Below are 22,623 nucleotides of genomic sequence, written 5' to 3'. Positions count from 1 at the left end.
TTATGGATGCAAGGTAAAGCACTTCCTTTCCTGGGTTCATACTAATGGTGACCTTTTTCAACAGGCTCGAACTGGAAGATATGGAGATCAAACAGAATTCTGCTATTAAGCAGATAATGAGGGAGTTTAACACTCAGATGGCCTTGAAGGAGAAGGCACTAGAAGGCTCAATAAAGGAGACCATCGGTAAGCAGCAGCATGTTTTATCGGGATAATCGCACATTTAATCGGGATAATCGCAGTTTACCACGGTAATCGATTTGTTGTAGTATTACTATAGGCACTAAAAAAAACATAAATAGTTTTAGGTAGCATTGTGTACATTTCTGTGAAATCACAGTAGAAACAGTTTTGCTATATCTGCTACTCAAATGCTATGGAATACCACGATAATAAAACATACCGTGGTAAAACTCCCAGGCAATTACCATGATATGAAAACTAATGCCTAGTAGGTAGTACTATGGTTTAACCATGTTTTTTTTTATATGTCTTTAATAAAACTAGAATTTTGATTGAAAACAATAAAGAATAACCATGGAAGACACATTATTCTGTTTCATAGTTGGTCACATTTTCTGATTTACTGCTCTCCGTAAATGTAAGAAATGAAATGCATTATTGATATACCATGTGTTTTCAATCCTGCCGTGTAACTCATCCAGTGTGAAAGTGATGTAGACCCTATGGTGACCCTCTTGTCTTAATACTGTATTTTCGTGCCCATGTCCACACAGAGAAAGCTCAGGGTGTTGAAACCGATCTCATTAACAGCCATCGAGAAGAAGTGAACCAGCTCCAAAAAATTATCGCTCAGAAGGAAGAAGACCTGAACAGATCGGTTCAGCAGTACGAGCAGGTCCTTCAGGTACAGAAATACAGTCAATTGAAGTCATTTTTGAATCAGAATTAATGTCACGTGTGTTGTACAAGACAAGAAATGAAAAGCAGACTGTTGTTTTGTTTCATCGCCTGGAAACATGTTTCGTGAGGAGTTTATCATTTCCTCTAAATTCCTTCATATGAAGTCACAACCTTCAGGTTTCAGTTAATAGTTTGTGTATCATCAGGAAACGATTACCTCAGACTACCACCTCACTGGAGGTGTAGAGAATGATGAAGACCTTATGTTGCCTACATTTACGTTCACTATCCTGACGTGGAAGTATGTTAAATATTTGTTAAAGGATTATTTTCGCAGCTAATAGATGTAATTGTTTCTCCGTGTATTTTAAGACCTAGGTTTATTAGCAGAAAATGAATACAGTCTGGCTGAATTGTCAGAAATGGCTCACGGGTTTTGTTTTTTTCCTGTAGAACCGTGAGGTGGAGATGGGCGACCGCGTGTGGGAGGTGCAGAAGGAGTTAGAGGAGTTACAGCAGAGAAGTCTCAGTGGCCCTCAGGTACGATCAGAGTTTATATATATATTCCTACCTTCAGATTTCTATTTATGTATTCAGACAATAACACAGACTCTAGGCCCATTTGAGAGAGTTTTGGTCCAGCTGATGGACGCGTGTTATTTATTAATAATGTATGTATATTTTAAAAGTTAAAAGTAGGGCTGTCAACGTTAATGCGTTAATGCATGCAATCATTTTTTTCAGAGTAACGTGTAAAATAAAATTAACGCTATTAACGAAACATCTGTTTTTTCTGTCATCATAGTCTAGCGTTACATTATATAATCACGCTCTTATTCATATAAAGGCCTTTAAACTATTTAGGCGCGATTTGAAATGGTTGTATTGACACAATTCTAAAATGATGCCTTAAAATGTGATTTGGAAACAGGCATATCCATACATGCCAAGCTGGATCCCAGGTCCTATTTAGCTCACTTCCTTCCAAAGCAGCCCTAGTTCTTATTAAAGCTGCAGTATTTCCTTCTAGTCACTTTTTAAGTTTGAGTATAATACTCCACACTTCAGAATAGTCTGTCAGAATGAATCTCCTGAAAGGTTTGTAATGTTCCCCCTGAGAAAGAGGCCTTCAACAGACAGTTTCTGTTCTGAATGAACCCCTCTGAGAGCGTCCCGCTGGATTTACCGTATGCTGTCGTGCGGCTCTCAGGCGAACTCTGCATGCTGGGTAGGCAAAAAGTTGAGCGTTGTTCGGAACGAAAGTGTGCCGTTACAGAGCTTTCTCTCACAGACATGAAACACGCAGCGAACCACTGCATCTCGAGCTGCATTTTTACAGCCTGAAGTCACACCGTGTTTTTTTCCATTGTTAAAACCGACACGTTGAGATTTAAACCAAAATCAGATTGGAAACACAAGGACTCGTTTTCTACAAACGTCACATTTTAAAATGAGATTTCTATTTTTGTCTCTCATGATGCAACCTTTGAATGTAAATGCCTCACTCCAAAATAAACAATCTAGTTGTTATAAAGTTTTATGTTTATGCATATTGCTGCAGTTGTCTAATTGGTTTAATCTGTTGTTTTTCAGGGCCTAGATGAGCTGAAGGTGAGTTTTGAGCCTTTAATATCAAAACATGTTTTTCCTTAAACTCAAACACGGCGTTAGTCTGCATGTGTTGTGCTCATTGTCTGTTTGTTTGTTTTTTTCTTTGACCAATCAGCTTCAGCTTGCAGAAAAGACGACCCTGCTGAGCGAAGCCAGGCTGAAGGAGCAGGAATACCATGACAGGGTAAATGAGGAGAGATGTTCTTCTTGTAAATTTGCATTCATCAGCCCAGGCAAATTCTTCAAAAATGTCAAATGAATGACCCAGACACTAGAAAGTAACAGTGCCATTGTACTATAGTGTTACCTGTAGTACAATCATGTGAAGTATTTTCCTAAGACAACAGAATTTGTGATTCTCAGAGCTCTTATTCCGCTCGAGGTGTTGGGTTCATTACACTGCACATCTGTTTACTCTTACTTAAACCTTACAAATAGTTACAGGAGCGTTCACGCTGGTTCTCTCACCCCACACGAATGTGAACTCACACGGGGACGTGCACACAGTGGGCATGTCTTTATTTTTATAACCCTTCTTTACCCGGGGCCATACCATGTTTTGTTGTTAAAACACTGAGAATCAGCGGTCTGGAAATGACTTTAACTGTGATTTACCAATTTCTAGACTCTAATCAGATTACTTTTTAATGAAAATTTATGATACAAATCCAACTTTTCTCAGACAGTGAAATGCAACCTGTACATTGTTTTGTGAAGTACAAATTATATATTATTAAATAAATGATGTGATCTACAGATTTATGCACTGGAGGACAAGATAAGACGTTCCCAGAAACACACAGTGGTGACTCACCTGGGAAGCACATATAAAGGTAAATCATAATAAATAATAAACAGCTTGTGTATTGATCGATGTAGAATCGTAGATCATGAGGGGGGGTTCGAACAGTATGTCCAAACCCATCTGTTTTCCGCATGCCATTTGCTGTCATTATTTGTCCATTTGTAAAATAAAGTTGGGCACTTCAGAGTCCTAATGAGTGGAAAATGTATGTCAGATATCTCTTCACCTGCTCTGTACATATAAGTTTAACAAATGATGGGAGACAAACCTCATCTTTATTCTCACACAGCGATCAGTCACTGGATTAACAGCCCTCTATCAATCACACACATTGGCACGGCTCACAGATCCTCAGACATTTGAAAGCGACAGGTTGTGTTTTACCGAGCGCTCCGGACCCCTCCACAGCTTTTCCCTGCTGATGTAATAAAAAGCTCTTCCCTAAATCTAATGCCTTTCACAGGCTGCGTGTCTCCTCGGTTCCCACCGATGACCCCAGATTCACAAACCTCAAAGCTGTATGGTTCTGTCTTAGAATGTAGCTTTATATCTTATAAAGAAAAGGCAGTAAGTGCGTATCTTACCTATTATAATACCCAGGAAAAAGCAAACCCAATCGAAACATGTTACTGGGCTTTTGCTACTGGACATACGTTAGATAGTCAAATTAATGTTCCTTGTGTTACAAAAATGTATACTGAATACAACAACCTTGACATTTCAATGGATTTTCATTGGCTTTCAAAGTAGTATTCATCAGCTGGGAAAAAGTTACTCTGAAAGTGATTCCAAAGATATCTCTTAAAGGGATTGGTCACCCCAAAATGAACATTCTGTCATCATTTACTCACCCTCGGATTGTTTAAAATCTGTATAAATGTCTTTGTTCTGATAAACACAGTGAAAGATATTTATAAAAATGTCAGTGACCAAACAGATCTCATCCCTCCTCCCACAGTACTTATTTTTTCTACTATGGCAATATTGGGGATGAGATCTGTTACTGACATTCTTCCAAATATCTTCCTTTGTGTTCAGCAGAACACAGAAATGTATACCGGTTTGGAACAACCATATGGTGGGTAAATTATGACATCATTTTACATTTTTTGGGGGAAATTCCTTAGAACAAACAGTAGTTATCGTCTTAGTTGTGAACCCACCTTTATGAGTTTTGGTCAACAACCGCTCACAAACATGTGCTTTAACATGGTTTTCCACAAGTATTCATACACTAGATTTCTGTGTGGAAAAAAATATAGTTGTTTTGAAGACCAGGTCCTTACGGCTCGTCTTACGTCCCTGTTGGCCCATTTGGGCTGTCCTGGGGTCGGTCAGACAGGTCGGGTTATTTATTAGATCCTCATTTCTCCATGCTTCCTGATCAAAGGCTTGTTTGGGTTTCAGCGGCACCTTCAGCTCTGTCTCTCTCTATCAAGCTGTCTGTGTTTGGATGTTCACACACCCTGATCTCATCAGAAGATGTTAAATAGACTTTCCAGAGGGACACACGGCTCCTGCTATCTGCCATTCATTTACAGCACTAATGAGACTAAAAGACCACCGTAATACAAACAGATCTCGTTCGTCCCTCGTGTGCTCTCTGTTCAAGTCAGACAAAAATGTCTTTGTCCTAAATCTACACACATCTGATGCCATTGCTTTTAGAAAAGTTAGACGGCTACATTATGTTGTGTTTTGCGCAATAGTTGTGGAATTTCTAAAGAAGCATTGCATTAAACGTTACGGGGGAAAACAATCCCAGAATGCATTAAAATTCATTAAAGGAGTACAGTATGTCACCCAAAAACTAAGATTTTTTCATGCCATCCAGATGTGTAGGACTTCTTTAATTGAACATTTTTATCAGCTTTTTTATCTTTCTTTGGTTCTTGACAGCTAGTCACGAGACACGCAAGAGCTAATATGATTTCAAGTTTAGATTAATATAAATGTAAGAGTGATCCAGTCTTAAAGGAATAAATCGCCTTTATTTGACCTGCTGCCATTTTAAAAACTTTTTGACTTTCTTTCTTCTGCAAAACACAAAAGAAGATATTTTGAAAATTGCTGTTAACCAAAAACCGTTGGCCCCCATTGACTGTTTAATGTACAGAAAACCAATGCAAGTCAATACGGACCAAAGGTGTTCTGTTACCGATATTTTTCAAAACATCTTTTGTGTTCTGCAGAAGAAAGAAAGTCACACAGGTTTAATATGACAAGAGGGCGTGTAGAAAATCACAATTTTCATTTTGAAGTTGACCCATTTCTTTAAACTGGAACACACTTCAAGATTTTGAATCTGGGCAAAATCTGAGCATAAGTCTTGTAGTGTATTTTAGCCTTAAGCAAGAAAAGAAAAACTAAAGTATAAGCTACTTTAAACATCATTTTTTCCCCCCATTTTTGCATTACATGTTGCTTCTAGCATCTGTTTACAAGCACATTGAATACAATGAATTGTAAATCTGATCGAAATTCCTCCAAATTAATACATAAACAAAAGTTATAGTTTGTAACTCAAAATGTAATGATGTGTGCAGGCTGAATGTTCTGATGTTCTTCTCATAGGAATTTGACATCATGTTTTCCACAGCAATATACTACCCACCCATTCAATGACTTCATGACATAGTGTTTTAAAATAACTCAAGTTAGTTTTTGTTGGTGCAGTCGCAGCGCCTGTGACGTTTATCCTCACACCCACTTATCCGTTAAATAAAGGGTGGAGCGCAGAAAAGCCCCCACCTAGATTGAGCTAAAGCGTCTTGTATTTGGTCACAATGCCGTCATTATGTCCAGTGTTACTGAGAGCCGGCACCCGTAACTGCTCGACTGGAAGCGTGTCTGATTTACGGACTGATTATTGCCACGTGCTTCTTATGGGTGTGTGTTGAAGTGAATGAACGAGTGTTTGAATGTGTTTTTTATCTTTTACATGCACTTATACTAGCAGTTAAACAAATCTCAAGGCCCAGGTCCCACTACAGACATGACATTATTTCCTTATGAATGATAATAAGGGTTAAAGATACCAAAAAGATTTAAATTAAAGACAGTACCTAGTGTTATGTGTTGTTGTCATTGTTTTATTGATTTTATTTTAATTTCATTTAAATACACAGAATGTTTTAATAGTTTTTGTTTTAATAATCTATTAGACCCTTGCTGTACAGTTTAATATTGTTCTGTTTTTTTTTGTTTTATAGATGCTTCCCACAACAGCGTCGACCCTTTCTCCGAGCCCACCGAGTTTGAGTACCTTCGGAAGGTTATGTTTGAATATATGATGGGACGAGAGACTAAGGTATATTTTGGGGGTTTATTGCTACTCTGTACCATGACGTCATCTGTTCATTGTTCAAATAGCTACACCTATGTGAACTAGGGCTGTCAAAATATTGTCATTAATTGATGATGAATGATTTTAATCATCTTAAATATTGGTATTGTTTTGATATAACACATTTAAGGTTGGGCCGATAGACGATGCTGTCGTCCATCACCGATGGCTGACAGACATGACGATGTTGAGCCGGCATCGTAATTCCAACAAATTACGTGACTCTCGCTGCTCTGTGCTGCAGGCTGCAAATCGCGTTGTAAACAAATATAAACAACCAATAGGCATAAAACCTTGCACCGTACACTTTAGACTGCCCTGACGTAATAACTGTGGAGCTCGCGCTGTATAAACAAATATTGTTATTGTGGATTAATTTTTCCAAAACAATTTTGTAGAAAGATTCTGATACACAGCCCTAACGTGAACCATTTGAATGGATGTTATGATTTGCCTACAAGTTTCTTTCCCCGCAACGCTTGTTTGTTTTTCCACAACATAAGTCGTGACTTTTTTAAGAGGAAGGATGCAGTGTGATGGGGAGTCCGGATGGAAACGTATAAAAATATTTACTCCCATGCTAACTCCCAACAGGACTGTAATGAACAATTCTGGTCCGTTTAGCAGAGGTTAATTAACAGCCCGCCGGACACCACCCTAAAACCAGCAGGAATCCCCTGGTTTCTCATAAACAGTCAGGACCTCATGACATCACAGCAGGCTTCCCTGTGAGAGAGGAAGTCTTGCGGGCGGCCTGGCAGCTCGTTGTCATCACGAGACCCGATAGCGCCTGTCGCTTTAAGAGAGCTGCTCGAGGTACGGCCGAGCCGAGCTGGTTCTGATTAAGCTCAGGGTTTTTATGTGCACATGAACACTGGAAGATCTATCCAGGCTTGAATACACAGCAGAAGGCCTGTATTGTGTTTGCGAGTTGTAATTGCTCACAGAGGCTGAGGATGGGCGGGTCTAATGATTCGGTGAAATGATTTTTCACTTTGACATGGCGTTCAATACACAATTGAAGCGTAAAAACATGTCCATGCACGAATGAGTCCTGCGGTTGCTTGGCTTTGTGGCTCATTCAATGTATTCCCCACCCAACAATATGAGACCCATTTAGTTGCATGAAGACATCATTGGAAAAAACGTGTAACATCCTGAGACCGATGAGAATATCTAATGATTTCATGGTGTCTCGTGTGTTCTTGAAGTTAATGATGTTCAGCAAAAGAATACTTGCATAAATGATTCACTTAAATAGAAGCGTTTAAAGACAAAGATTTTCTTACTATAATAATTATTTTAAATGACCAGAAGTAGTGTTTTCTAAGGCATATATCTCTCTTGCTACAGCGAACACTTGGGTTTTTTACTTTCATGTACAAGCTAAATACATGAAGGTTTATCAGGCTAAACAAAATTGCCAAGAGAACCAAATACAAACCTTCCACTCCCAAGCATCGGGCTAAAGCTATCAGAACATCTTAGCAACACACTGACATTGTGGTAACAGGTTTTGCTTAGTAAGCATGCGTTTGATCAGTTTGATCTTTTTTTTCCCCACAGACGATGGCAAAAGTTATAACATCCGTGCTGAAGTTTCCCCCTGACCAGGCACAGACGGTTATGGAGCGGGAGGATTCCCGTGCGATGGTGAGCAGGGTTTGATGTATTCTGGGACTGTTGTAGTTTAGTATGCGATAGCAGTTTGTCTGCAAGCGTTTTCAAGGGTGAATCTTCAAAGACTTGTAATTTCCCTGTGTCAACACACTGCTTTAAACAGAGTATCCCAGATGTGTTGATGTTCTGTCTCTGTGTAATCGCTCATGAATTAAATCACAGAGATTAGTCAGATTTCAGGAATTTAAAGTTCTAATATTTGTTAAGTTGTTTTAGTTAGCTTTAGTCTTCTTGATGTTGGACGGAATAAAATATATTTATTCTGTCACTATTTATGAATATATCTAGTAATATTGCTCATTATTCTTTCATGAAATATTGCAGCATTTATTGTAAATAGTTTTTCAATGTGGCTCACTATCTTTTTTTTAAATCGTGTGGCCTTTAGCATCTTTAGTTGAAGTCTGGAAATGCACTTCCGTCCTATCCATCTTAGATGACGTATGTTTGACGTCTTGGGCGGAGCATCCGTTAACCCCTCCCCTTCAACTGTGCAACTCCTCTTCAACAAAATGCAACAGCTGTTTTTATACATCAAATCGCAGAGAAATACTAAAACCACGGCCCCTATTTTTCCTCATTCAAAATTCAGTTTTTCTCGGAAATACGTCAAAGTACGGAAGTGAAACGCAACTTCTGGTTCACGGGGACTTTAACTGTACAATTAAACTTGTCCTGCACCATTTGTTCCAAATCATAGGACTCTTTCAGGACAAGTTCACTGGTAAAATCAGGCAATTAACTGCATAGCAACCACAATATTTAAACAGAAAAGCATCCCTCCTATTCTCTCCTAAAATCTAGTAATTGTGATGTGAAATGTTCTTGCTTCAGTTTGTGGGTTGTATTTGTCTGCAAGAAAGTGAGCTCCTGTTCTCCATCTGTGTTTTATAGCCTTGGCTTCGGTGAGGTGGATGAACCGTGCCGGTACCTGCTTGACAAGAACAGATGCATCTGCTGCTGAGAGACCATTGTCATGAAAGCACCCGGTCTTCTTATCTCTGTATGTGTGTGTGTGTGTGTGTGGTTACTGGTACAAGGGAATTAGGTTAGATTAAGATATTGAGAGAAATAAATATTCCTGAATGAAATAGCTTGCCAGGAAATAATTTATTATATGGAATTTTGTTGCTTTTTTTAAGGTTAGACGGTTATTTTATAAAGCTGCATCCGTATGATTTGTGCAATATGTTTGATTGTAAGTTTAAGTTTGATTTCTTTTCCTGCAATATTTTCCTCTGCATTTCTTTTTGCTTTCTTTTATGGTAAGATGAAATTACCCTTTAACGGTCTGTCCAGCACATGTACGATATGTAGACACGGGCTCCTAGTACTGTAAGCTGATTGTATACTGATTTATATTCTATGTCTTATTTAATACGGTATTTTCTAGGGAAACTGACAGAATAGAATCATGCTACATATTGTAAATTGTAAATATTCATAGACGCAAACAATAATGCTGTAATTCTCTGTAGGGCACATTGCGACGGTAAATAAATTTTAAGACAACTAATAAAAGTTTTATTTACACTACATTCAACGCTTTTTTTGCCCGGCATTGAGAATCTGTTTAATATTTTTGAAAAATCAGTTTTTGCACTAATGTAATGGTTTTGCATATGATTGTAACATCATTATGACAAGCTGTACTTATAATAAATTTACTGTGGACATACCATGGTACGCACAACGGTAACAGATGGTAATACCTTGACTGTTTTGGATCCTACATTTACATTAAGTCATTAAGCAGACGCTTTTCTCCAAAGCGACTTACAAAGAATTCGGGGAGCAATAAGCTCCATGTCATACAAAGAGCACAAGGTCCTACTAAATAATTATTTGTATCTATGACGTATGTCTAAGAACTTCTACTGTGCGTGTCATCCTTTATCCTGTCTTTAAATATTTGTCAAACTGTCAAATGTTTGGAGGTTTTCATAAATGTTAACCAAAATGAAGCCGGCGCTTCAGAGCCGCAAATACCAGGACAGTCAGGCACAGTTTCTTCCCCCAGGCAATCTACCTCATGAACAGTTAAATGTTGCCCACTTATGCAATAAAAATGTGCAATATCCTTATATTCATTTGTTATCCCTCCATCCCAGTACATCCCTGCATCTACTCAATCCTATCCCGTTATCATTTCTAACACAACTGTTTATAAACTTATTTATTTGCCTATATTTTGTTTGTGTGTTGTTGTCTCTGTACACTGGAAGAAACTTATGTCACTAAAACAAATTCCTTGTATGCTCAAGCATACTTAACAATAAAGCTCTTTCTGATTCAGATTCTGTATTAGAGCATCCGGCAGTACCGAGCGCCGACGATAGGCGTCGCCAATGGACGCCGCTCTGCGCAGCTGTAACGTGATGCTCGCACGCAACGCGCGTTCACGAGAGCGCGGCTCACTTTAATGCCAAGAGAAACTCAACAGACGCAACAGACGAGAGCAGCCAGCAATGAGCCCTCAGCCCTAACGCAAACCTTTCTTTTACAGCTCACATGCACGCGTTTCATTCGCACTTAGAGGAATAAAAGCTGTTTAGATGCACTTTCTCGCATTAATCTCAAGTTTCTAGAGATCGAGTCGCTTTTATAAAGTTCTCCTCAGATTGACTGGAACGCCGAGGATGCGCAACAGAATGACGGAACGGTCTCCTCGGAAAATACGCACTTTGGATGCTTTTGTGTGTTTGGCTTTTGTTTCTTTGGCTTATTCTTTTAACATTGACTTGGATCATCCCGTGGTCTTCCGCGGGCCGGAATCGACGTTTTTTGGATATTCGGTCCTGGAGCACGTCCACGACAACACACGCTGGTGGGTATTACGTAAAGTTGGGTTTTTAGTTGAGATACTATTAAAAAAAGACGGACTTTCATGGGTTTAGAAAGGCTGTTGGTATTTGTGAGACTGGAAATATTTGCGTAAGAGTTAGTGCAGTCTAAGCTAACTTATATTAAACCCTTCAAAACAACAACAACACTTTTCTGTATACATCTATGCTTTTGTTTTTTCGACACGGATGCTGAAGCTCTCTGGCGGACTTCTGTTGCTATGGTAACCTCCTCACGAGCGCATCTGCGGGAAGACGCGCTGACGGAACTTTTATAAACAGAATTAAAATGTCACAAGAACCGCGTGTGAGCTTGTTCTTGTTTATTTTGCGTTATTTGTTTATCTTCTTTGTTTACTTTGGATTGTGGCGCTCTCGCGCTTTCTCTGACAAAATACGGTCAATGAATTGTTGTTTATGTGATATGATATAAACATGTTTAGAAGTCGAGCATAAACACTGTGACGTATTTTGCATGTTTGACTGCGACAATTGGACTTTGTTGGCATTACAAGAACTTCTTGCGAAAAATATGTTTTCATATTTTATCATTATAAACTAAGGGAGCATTGGCCTAGCGCTTGGCTCACTGAATACCATCCTTGCTGAAAAATCCCAATAAAAACCATTGAATAGTCTAGTTGTAATGGGAATTGTATGGTTTTAACGGAAACAATGTTGTCTGTGGGTCATGTGTAGGGTTCTATTGGTGGGATGTTGAATGGGAATCAAGAAAACATAATTTAATCCTACTGGAATAGAACCCGGAACGGAGTAAATATAGAAAACTTGTAATGGTTTTAACATTTTACAATTGCATTTGTAAACAAATCTTTTTTTGATAAACGAGTGTAAAGTTGATAGAACTCGCATCACAAGTTATACAGTCCATCCATGTCAACATGACAAAAATTGCCTCCAGTCCTGAATGAAATCCTAAAAAACGATCCCGAAAGCCCGTCCAGCATTCCGTCTCGATATCAAAACTTGAACCAGTCGTTCCTGCTGATCACCTGTTGCTTACGTGTCCATTCCTGAATCACAGGAATTACTACTGACAATGTACCGTATATTGTTTTGCATTACATCAAAAGCTCTGTGTGTTTATCTGTGACCGTGTGTTCTGATGTGTGTAGGATTGTGGTTGGGGCGCCCAAAGCAAACTCATCCTACAGCAGTTCGGTTCATTCGCCCGGTGCCGTGTACAAGTGCAGAATCCGCAACAACCCCGAGCAGCGCTGCACTGAGATAGACCTGGGCCGAGGTCTGTATCATCACACCACATCCCTCTCTCTAAGTGCTATTGACTCGTCCGTCTGAATACTTGCTTTAGCTCGCCGTTAATACTTTTCCTTTGGATACACGTATTTAAAAAGAACTGTCTGTAGTTACTTCGGTGCCGCTCAAGGTGAAATAAAAAATGGAATTTGGACCTGTCAATATTTAGAAATCTGCTTTCTGGATGAATGTTTTACCAGCTCTGTTTGTCTTGTTCTGGTCCTGGTAATGTTCTTCACTCTAGTTATTATAATCATAAAAACATGACAGTTTTTTCCTATCAATGTGTTGTTTTAACATTCACTTCAGCGCTGATAGATCGCCCCGTTTCCTATTCCAAACATGTGATGATCAACTTTCGAAATAAGTGGTTAGAGCATGACGCTAGCCACGCCAAGGTCGTGGGTTCGATCCCAGGAATTGCACATACCTTAAATCTAGAAACACTTCCACCTATTAATACTTTTAAAAACCTTTTAAAGTCAACTTTGAATGAACAGTGTAATTGCTTTTAACTAGGTGCCTTTAAATTGTGTGTCTGTATTTGTTTACATCAACTATAATGTTTTGTTTGTGTTTTAGTATGTATACTGTATGTGTAGAGATTTGCGGTGTAGTATGTAATCTTGTTATTTTGTCTTTAAACTTTCTGGCCGACTGTCTTGGCCAGGACTCCCTGGGAGAAGAGTTATTGTAAACTCAATGGGACCTTTCCTGGTTAAATAAAGGTTAAATAAATAAAATAAAATATAAATAAACATACACAGAAACAAGTGTATAGTATAATGAAATGTAGGTCGCTTTGGATAAAAGCGTCTTAAAGCGTCTGCCAAATGCATAAATGTAAATAAGTTTGTTGATGATGAGCAAAAGGGTATCTGAACATAAACAAATTAATAAAGAAAAACTACTTTAAACGTCATATTACACCATCCTTGTGCTAGCAAACTTAGCATAAACTGAGATTTTTATGGGCGGGGAAATGTATTAAAGGAGTAGATCTCCTTCAGAATGAAAATTCTGACATCATTTAAACGTCCTCTTGTCATTTCAAGCCTGTATGTCTTTCTTTCTTCTGCAGAACACAAAAAATACATTTTGAAGAATGTTTTAACAGCCCCCCATTCACTTGCATTACAATTGAATGGGCGGGGGGGCTTCGCAACATTTTTCAAAATATCTTCTTTTGTGTTCTGCAGAAGAAAGAAAGTCATACAGGCTTGAAATGACAAGAGGACGTTTAAATGATGTCAGAATTTTCATTTTGAAGGTGAACTTTAATGAGTTAATATAAAAGTCACCAATTCTATAGCTGTTTATCCTGTCTATCTAAACGGCTGTATCATTCTGTAGAGATCGGTCTGGCTTCCGCAGTATTTTGATAGATATGATGAATGGTTTGGCTAATATTTTCCGAGCAGCTGGGCCAAATATCCGACGTGTAGAAATCTCTTGAAGCTGTATGAGTTTTCACTTGCGGCGAGGAGAAGAGAGTGGTTTATGTGGCTTTAATACAGCACCCCTGTCTACTGACAGAACACACATGAGTAAATGAAGCATGTCAGTAGATCTGGGGCCCCGGCTCACAGTTCACATGAATCATGGAGGATAAGAGCCCTCAGGGGCCTCCCTTGAGAAATACAGCTACTGATATCAGAGAACTAGACTCGGTTTCTTCGTAGTTGCATTAAAGCAACAGTTCACCCAAAAATGAAAACACTTTTATCATTGACTAAATGCTTATGACTTTATTTGTTTCGGTTGTGAATAATTCAGAGTAGATCATTTGCATGCAACAGACGCAAACGGTGACAGTAAAAACAGCATAAACATTCTTCTGAAGTCATATATTAGTGGCTTTAAACTTGGAACACAACACAAACACAAGATCTTCTTTAACACTGCTGTTTGGATGCTGTTTTGTCCTTTCTGGAGCTCGACAGCCTGTGGTCACCGAGTGCTAATGTGGTATGAAAAAAAGCTGTGTAAACATTCTTGAAAATGTCTCATTCGAGGTTTGAACGACACGAGGGAGAGTAAATGGGATTTAGGGATGACAGAATTTTCATTTATTAAGTGAACTTGTTAAAGGTTCGTTACGAAGGTCTGTTGTCAATTTATGAAGAATGTCTTTTGGCTCAGGGGGTATCACAGCACCATGACAAGACATTTACTCATCCGCTTGGAAACGCAAAACAATTTATTGGATACAAAATGGTCTCGCTCTTTGGTTGAGCGAAATGCTTTAGTTGTAGACTCATTTTCTTCTTTAAAGTGATGAACATTCTGTCATCATTTACTCGCCCTCTTTTTAATTCAAACCTGCATGACTTCCTTTCTACCGCACTACACAAAAGAAGATCATTTGAAGTTGGTAACCGGCACCCATTCACTTCTATTGTATGGACACAAAACCAATGCGCGAGAATAGGGGCCAGTTAACAACATTCTTCAAAATATCTTCTTTTGTTTTCTGCAGAAAAAAAGAAAGTCATACAGGTTTGAATAAAGATGAGAGAATCTTTTATTTTTGGATGAACTATCATTTTAATGCACATTTCTTTACTGGTGAAGATGTTCCTACTGTTTGTTTGTTTGTTGCGTTCTTCATCGTCTTCAGTACGTCTCCTCATTAAATCGAGTAATTTTGCTTTCCTGTAGCTCAGTGGTAAGAGCATTGCGTTAAGGTTGTGGGTTGGATCCCAGGGATTGCAGAGACCTATGTAAAATGTATAGGATAATGCTATGTAAGTTGCTTTGCCTCCTAAGTAGCACAGAGCTCATTCAAAGCCACGAACAGAGAGAAGAATCATGATCTTTTTATAGAGTAATTGCTTCATTTGATTGTCTGTGCGATGAGAGTTTATTTCTGCACTTAATGATTAACTGTATATTGTTCTTGCCCAATAGATAATTTTTGGATGTGGGATACCATTTGATTTGTGGCTTCTAACCAGCGCTTTACAATATTCTTTATCAAAAGAGCAGATCATTTGTGTTGCACCTGTTATTTTACACTATAATAATTTCCGCAAGTGCGTGGTTTCATCCAGGTGTTTTTTCTAGAACCTCCTCTCGACCTTAAAAACATGTCGCTCAGAAATAACGCAGATGCAAAAACACGTTTGTTACAGAGATGGCCGAGGAGAACCGTGTTGTAGATTTGATGAGATGAGGAACGTTCCCCGTGCTCTCATTTGAAGTGGCGGCCAAGGTTTTTCAGAGTGGATTCTTCTCGAGGTTTGACCTCTCTGTGCGATTAGTTGTGTGTTTTGGATGGTGCTTCGCTGCTAATTATTGAAAGTAATGTTTTGTCCCCATCCCAAGAAAATATCATCTTATGTTTGTGTTTTCCCACCTCCTCTAGATCTGACGCTCCCATTTGTATGCTTTGGATGTTTCGCAGCTCTAGGGTTAACTTCAAACAACTCGAACAAGACACAAGGAGGACCTTTTCCCACCTTTGACAAGTTACTGGAAGTTACTTTTTTGAAATAAAAGCTTAAATGCTTAAAAAAACAGCTTAAAGGAACAGTTAGTTCCGTCATCATTTACTCACCCTCAAGTTGTTTCAGATCTGTATAATTGTCTTTGTTCGGATGAGCACAGAGAAAGATATTTGGAAGAATGCTCACAACCAGACGGTTTTTGGTCACCATAGAAGGAAAAATTACAATGCTAGTCAAAAGTGGCCCAGAAATGTTTGCTTTCCTATATTCTTCAAAATATCTTATTTTATGTTGAACAGAACAAAGAAATTAAAAAAATATATACTTATTTATTAATCAAATAGTTAAATTTATGGAAAACCTGCTGTATCTATTTGTGTTTATTTTTGTACTTCGATAACCGTGTCCTTAGTTTAGAAACATGCTAACGTCAAACTTTATTGTGAGTTGAGAAGCGCTTCATGTGTGGCTGTCTATGTATAGCGTCCTGTATCAGTTACTCTCTCGGTTCTATAATGGTTAGCCTGTTGGCAGCTCAATTGGTTTTGGAAGACACTATACAATCGTGCTTTCTGACTGGTGTGAAGTTTTGTGGTAAAGTTTTGTTTCATGCCGTCAGAGGGAAATCAGGTGGGAGTAGAACTGACTTCCAGATCAATCGGGGAATTTTATAGGCTGACTTTTGTCTTTACGCTGATGCTGTTAGTCTGCTGAGGAAAAGGACAAGAAAACCTGAGCTAAAGAATACAGCCGCTGTCTCGGGATTGATCACTCTGTGTCTCTCTGTCTCCTGAGCGCAATCACTGATAGAGACGGACGCTGGAGTTCAATGCTCATACATAAACATTTAAGATAACCCTTATGCACTGATAAACTCCCTTCTGGTATAGATCACGCCTTGCTTATTTATTCTTACGTTGTAATGGATTCTACTGACAGAAATGCAATATAATATACATAACTATGTGTTCAGAGGTGCATAAAGACCTTACGTAATGAACCGTTATGTTATTATTGCCTTAGAATGAACTAGTTCTATCTGCATACATAGACCGCGGGTCCTCTTACGTGGAATTGGCCATGTTGTTTCTACAGTAGCCCTTAACGGAGAAACTACTCTACAGAACGGGTTTCGTAAATACGCCATCAAGAAGTGACGACATCTTACTTGTGCGTTCACACCGCCGCCGTTGAGAGTGTTAAAGTGGCCGGAAGTCATTAATTTTCAATGTGAGCCGGCAGCGGCGTGTCCTGGCCGTTAAGGGCGTCGAAATCAGGTCAACCAATCGGAACGAAGGAGTCCGGCGCTTGAGAGGATTCCAGAGAACGCAGCCCTGTAAACTTTCATCTTCGTCAGAGCTTTCTACAGTGTTGTTGGCAGGGCGGCCAGGGCGATTTGTGATGCTCTTGACGGCAGCAGCGTGAACGCACAGTTAGTTCTGCGTCAGCCACCTTTGAAAGGTAGAGGTAAGCCGTTGGTTCGCAATTCCCACCCTCACCACTAGATTAACATTTATGAAAAATGTTATGCATTTGGCTTCTATCCAAAACAACATACATTGCATTATACTATACATTGTATCTGAGTATGTGACCCATGACCTTTGCGTTGCTAGGGCCATGCTTTAACCACTAAGATACAGGAAAGATGCCGCTAAATTTCTTGTCCTCTGAAAAAAAGCCTTTTTAACTCACATTACACTTTACATTGTGATTGAATTAACAGTAAAGGCATTATTTTACCATCTTTTATTGAAGTAAGCAGACCATTGTGCTTTTCATGGTATTGATGATGATTTCAGAAAACACAGAAGCGTTTCAGAGGTTTAGGTTTGAGACTGCTGTTCTTGTTCATAGAGAAGCTCATTTCAAAACTCTTTATTTTGACTTTCACATCATCAACCAGGGGCCTGTTATAATAAGGAGGTTCGACCGACACTGTTCATTTCTGCTACTTACAAATTTCTTTATTCGTGCATTTTATTTATACACTTTATTAAGTCATTAATAATCCATAGAAGTCTATAGAAAACTACCAATTTTGAGAAAATGTAAAGGAAAGAATCTGCTCTGAAACTTGTGCCATGAATGACTGTATTAAATGAATGAATGAGGTTTACCACTTGCGCTTTAAAAAGAGGGAGAAGATAAAAAAACTCCCGACCAGGTTAGGTTCACAGAGTAAGTTACTATGGTTTCTGACTCGGAGTATAAGTTACCTCTCTTTAAGAAACGGGCTTGAGTAACCCTGCCGTGTATTCTGAAACTGAAAACCCAGAATTGATCTCATTTCTGAGTTAATATACACTGAGTTTTCACTAAACCTCCTTTCTGAAACGGCCCCAGATGTTGTATTCCGTTATTTTGTCTGCAATGCCCTCTTAGATTTTCCCAAAAATTAAGTCTAGACTTTATTCTCTTAATATATTCTGTTGTCCACAAGTGATGTAGTCACACAGTTTCATGTTAACATTAGCTACACAAGAGTTTCACATATCAAAGATGTTGTGTTGAACTCACAAACTCATCTGTGTTTTGTCTCAGACACAAGCGATGCGCACTGGTGTCTGAGTTCTGATTCTGTCTCAAATATCGACGTCAACAGTTTGATCTCAGTCAGACAACATCGCAAAACTAACGTTCTGATTCTGTGCTGTAGGGAATAAGCAGAGAGAGTCTTGCGGGAAGACCTGTCAAGGCGACAGGAACGACGAGTGGATGGGGGTCAGTCTGGCACAACAGGACAAACCCAACGGCAAGATTCTGGTAAGATGCTGATTGAATGAGACGATTTTCTGAACTGTTGTATAATGCTGGGAAACATACACGTGTCTTCTCTAATGGCTTATAGCTTTCCTATTTCTATCTTACATATAGCCTGTAGAAAGGGTTTATTTTGGGAATGCAGACCGCACAGGAAACATGTTCAAAAAGTTTATGTTCGTGTGCAGATGAAAGGCTCAGATGTTGAGCAGGTAATTACAGCCGACGTTGTGCAGATGTTTGTGTAGTGATTCACATTGAGGCGGCGTTGAGAGAAGGAGAATGAGGATCCCTTTAGAGAACCGTAGACTCTTGTACCAGTAAACAATCCCAAGGATTCTCTATTTCAACCCTTAATTCCTCAATTTTCGTTTCCGACCGACTGAAATTTTAATCATCCTGCAGTTGTTTTATGCAGACCACATTCACTTGTAAAACATGGGGAGAAACCGAAGCCATCATTGTTACAAATATCTTTCACGACGGCCGCATTGTTAAACTCCAGCTGTTCGTCACATCAAGAGAACACAAAGGCGTTCCTGTCGGTGCTCAACCGTGGGTCTGGAGCGTTTGAAGTGGGGCTGTTTTATCTTGATGACAGATCTGAGCTCTGGAGTTAAAGGGCTTTAACTGGACAAACAAGACATTAGCACCGATCACAGATGCAGTCTTTCTTACGTTGGATGAGAGGATGCTGGGGTTTGTTTTGGCGTGTGGTGGTCCAACTCAAGGGCAGACCTCTTGTTATGTGACAACTGTGGGGGTCCGGCATGAAGGTTGATGCGAGCAAGGACACTTGCTGCAGTCTTTGATGTTTAGAGACAAATACACACAAGTATGATGATGAGAGAGATGAGATGTGTGATTGTGTATTTTTGATAGTGTATCATTTTGGCAGTAATGAAGGCTTAGTTAGTAGCTAAAGCTGTAAGCCACGATTGTGTGTTACAGGGATTTTCCTGCCGTTTAACCATGTTGCAGTTTCATAAAATTGCAGTCGCAACAAAATGTTTTGAAACACATTTTAAAGTATTTCAAAAGTACATTTTTATCAGTAATATGTTATGCCAAAGAGAGGAAATGTTCACATTTTGCTCTTTTGTAGCTCAAGGGGATGTTTTAATGGAGTTGTGTTTAATTTACGTATCAGTTTAGTCTCTGCTTGGGAGAAATTAAATAGCAACAAATGAGACAATTGTGTGGAGATGTACTTTATGAGAAATATTCGAGTTCATATTGAGATTTTCGAGAATATTGACCTTTGATTGCAGACTTGACAAGTCTGAGGTCAGTTTGAGACACTGTTGACATCTCTTCTCAAACTCTAATGAGACATTGGTGAGATTTCTGACACTTTTTCTTCCTGAAAAATCTGAGACAAAGATGAGATTTAAACAAAAGTCATATTACTTTTACGGGAAAAGTGAATCCAAAATATTTGTATTCCTTTATATCAAAGCCCTTACATGGCAAGTCAAACATGACGCTCATATACTTTATAGGCGTATGTACACGTATATAAAGCAGATAGATGTACAGTACCTCTCGTATGCCTCACCGTAGCTAATACGTTCATCTGTATAGAGTCGCGTTTACATGTAAAGTATGTTAGAGGGCTGTTGCACAGATGTGTGGCCAACGTCTCTCAGCCAATCAGATCTCAGCTCGCACACGAACACGATTAGGTCCCCGGAATCTCCTTTGACTCAGATCCTCTCGAGAAAAGTGCCTCAAAATTCGATCCTTATTTAGCGAAGCACTTCGTATTTCATAACGTCTGACCCGTGTCTTTCCCAATGCAGGCTGCCAGAAAACAGGGCGGAGGCTCATCTGACAGATTTTTCTTGGGCTTTTATTAGAAAGGCTTTAGTCTGAGGTTTTATCAACGCCGAGATGTTTATCAAATAGAGACCGTTTTGCATTTGGACGATAGCGGAAACTACGCCAAAACAGTAGAGCCGGTTGTTTTAGTCTCTGACGGAGAAAAACAGACGAGCATTGTGTGTTTCTCAACATCATCTGACTTTATCTGTGATTGTGTGTATGAGGCAACATCAGGAACATTCATATTTAAGAGTTCTCTCAGTATTGATGATATTTAATGTTTTTTATTATAGAAATACAAATTAACTTCATTACGTGATGGATGAAAGAAAGCTCAAGTTAGTCTTTGCTCCAAAAAGGTATTTCAGGTTATGTGCACATTAAGACGTACTGTATATCATCTGCGGATGAAATGTGTAAGAGGAATGACCTAGTTTTGTTTCAGAACTCCTCTTCCTGCTGTTTACTCACAAAACAGCGTCTGATGACAGTGGGAGGGGAAGTTTATTGTTGATGGTCACAGGACAATATTAATGAGAAAAACAGATTTGGATTACTGGTTGGAAGAGCCTACTTGATATTTTCCATAGTTTTAACTTTTTGGGAGGTTAAATGATTATAGTGAAATGAGAAGCGTGTTTCCATGTGCTACTGTTGCTCATAATTCAGATTATTTGAACCTTTATTCTAAAGTAGGGATGCACCGATTTATTTACATTTTGGCTGATGATTCTTTCACTTGGGAAGTCGAAAACCGATATGAAAATAACATTTCCTGAGATTGAAACAAAAGGCAAAAAGTGGACATCTGCTTTTATATGAAAACCTTCAGTGCAGAAAACAAGGTAACCGATAGTTCACTTTCTCCCCCTTGGAAATCATATACCAAGCCTACTTGAACCTAGTTAAAGATTATTTAACCTTCAATTTTTTTTGGAATATTTTTTATTCAAGAAACAAATTTCCGATCAACCCAGAAAAAAATGTCATAATAGCCACAAGTCTAACAGGTCTCAAGACAGAAAGCATTCAGACAGCAGTCTGATTCAAACAATACGATTTGTTTCTATAATTTACACATTCATAAATACTGTATCTACATACTGTACCTATATCAACAATGTTTTGCTAATAGCAGTAAGTGAACGATCACGACAGAAAGTCAGTACTGTACTGTATTTTAACTGTGAGCAGCGTGAACCTAAAGAAGATTAACTAGAGTAAATCATTTATTATATATCGGTTATTATATATCGACCTTAATTTTATTATTAGATGATAACATAAAAAATGACCATTTATCAGCCGATACCGATTTGGCCGATAATTTATCGTGCATCCCTATTCTAAAGTATTAAACTTTGTTGTGTGTTTTGTTTGTTTGTGCTAAAGATATGTATGATCCTTTTTGAGCTGCTTTAAACCATTGTTTGCATTAAAAAAGGTTGTTTGACCATGTCCAGAAACCAGAATATCATAGACATGCGAGTGGACTCTTGTGACTCTTTCGGTCACTTAAACATTCAGAAACCTCTCGTTGACCCCCAGAAACCACATGTCCACACCACAAAACGTCTGAAAGTTCTGACTTCTGAAATGTGTAAATGATGATGCTCAACTCACTATAAGCACTAACCTCATACAAACATTACATTCAGCTCTGGGTTATATTTTTTGTCCTGAGATAAAGACAATAAGGCTTTTTGTTTGGTGGGAAAGATGATGGCAATGTGTGCGTTATAGAATTTCTATGTGAATAAGCCACACGTCTCTTGCCTTTAATGCTCTTCATATGTGACTGTCTGCAGGCCTGCGCTCACCGCTGGAAGAATGTGTACTATGAATCTGAGTATATACTCCCCCACGGCTACTGCTCCGTCATACCGGCAACACTTCAGGGAAAAGCACAGGCCCTCATACCGTGTTATGAAGGTACGATTACTCTCTTCGACTTTGTTTGCATATAATGAACCAGTAGTGTTAATGTAGGTTTTGATGTATCTAATCTTGACATGTCTATCATATTGTGAGTTAACTTGAATCGGCTACAACAATGATCACAACAGAGCTGCAAAGATTTATACTGTTTATTGTGGCACACATTCTTAAGCAGCTTCAATTTGAGTTAGGGTGCATACACATCTTCCCAAAACCTCAGAC

The 22,623-nt window shown here is 38.8% G+C and overlaps 2 protein-coding genes across 5 annotated transcripts in view; both read left to right on the top strand.

The window, feature by feature from the left end:
• golga4 (golgin A4) overlaps window positions 1-10,491 on the top strand; it is a 30,566-nt gene extending 20,075 nt beyond the window's left edge. For all 4 annotated transcript variants that reach the window (XM_079472718.1, XM_079472717.1, XM_079472716.1 and 1 more), the window contains exons 16-24: window positions 65-186; window positions 738-868; window positions 1,318-1,404; window positions 2,458-2,475; window positions 2,591-2,659; window positions 3,233-3,308; window positions 6,493-6,590; window positions 8,193-8,279; window positions 9,201-10,491. In XM_079472718.1, the coding sequence (XP_079328844.1) occupies window positions 65-186; window positions 738-868; window positions 1,318-1,404; window positions 2,458-2,475; window positions 2,591-2,659; window positions 3,233-3,308; window positions 6,493-6,590; window positions 8,193-8,279; window positions 9,201-9,215 (703 nt within the window). In that variant the 3' untranslated portion in view covers window positions 9,216-10,491. The remainder of the gene's footprint in view (window positions 1-64; window positions 187-737; window positions 869-1,317; window positions 1,405-2,457; window positions 2,476-2,590; window positions 2,660-3,232; window positions 3,309-6,492; window positions 6,591-8,192; window positions 8,280-9,200) is intronic.
• Window positions 10,492-10,711: 220 nt separating this feature from the next.
• Window positions 10,712-22,623, top strand: part of itga9 (integrin, alpha 9) — a 57,785-nt gene continuing 45,873 nt past the window's right edge. The window contains exons 1-4 of the mRNA XM_079473027.1: window positions 10,712-11,133; window positions 12,286-12,413; window positions 18,536-18,642; window positions 22,272-22,395. Coding sequence (XP_079329153.1) covers window positions 10,946-11,133; window positions 12,286-12,413; window positions 18,536-18,642; window positions 22,272-22,395 — 547 coding nt within the window. The 5' untranslated portion in view covers window positions 10,712-10,945. The remainder of the gene's footprint in view (window positions 11,134-12,285; window positions 12,414-18,535; window positions 18,643-22,271; window positions 22,396-22,623) is intronic.

This window comes from Barbatula barbatula (assembly GCF_947034865.1).
Source record: "Barbatula barbatula genome assembly, chromosome: 14".
Lineage (NCBI taxonomy): Eukaryota > Metazoa > Chordata > Actinopteri > Cypriniformes > Nemacheilidae > Barbatula > Barbatula barbatula.
The sequence above is the reverse complement of the archived record's forward strand: the minus strand, read 5'-3'. Positions and strand labels throughout refer to the sequence as shown.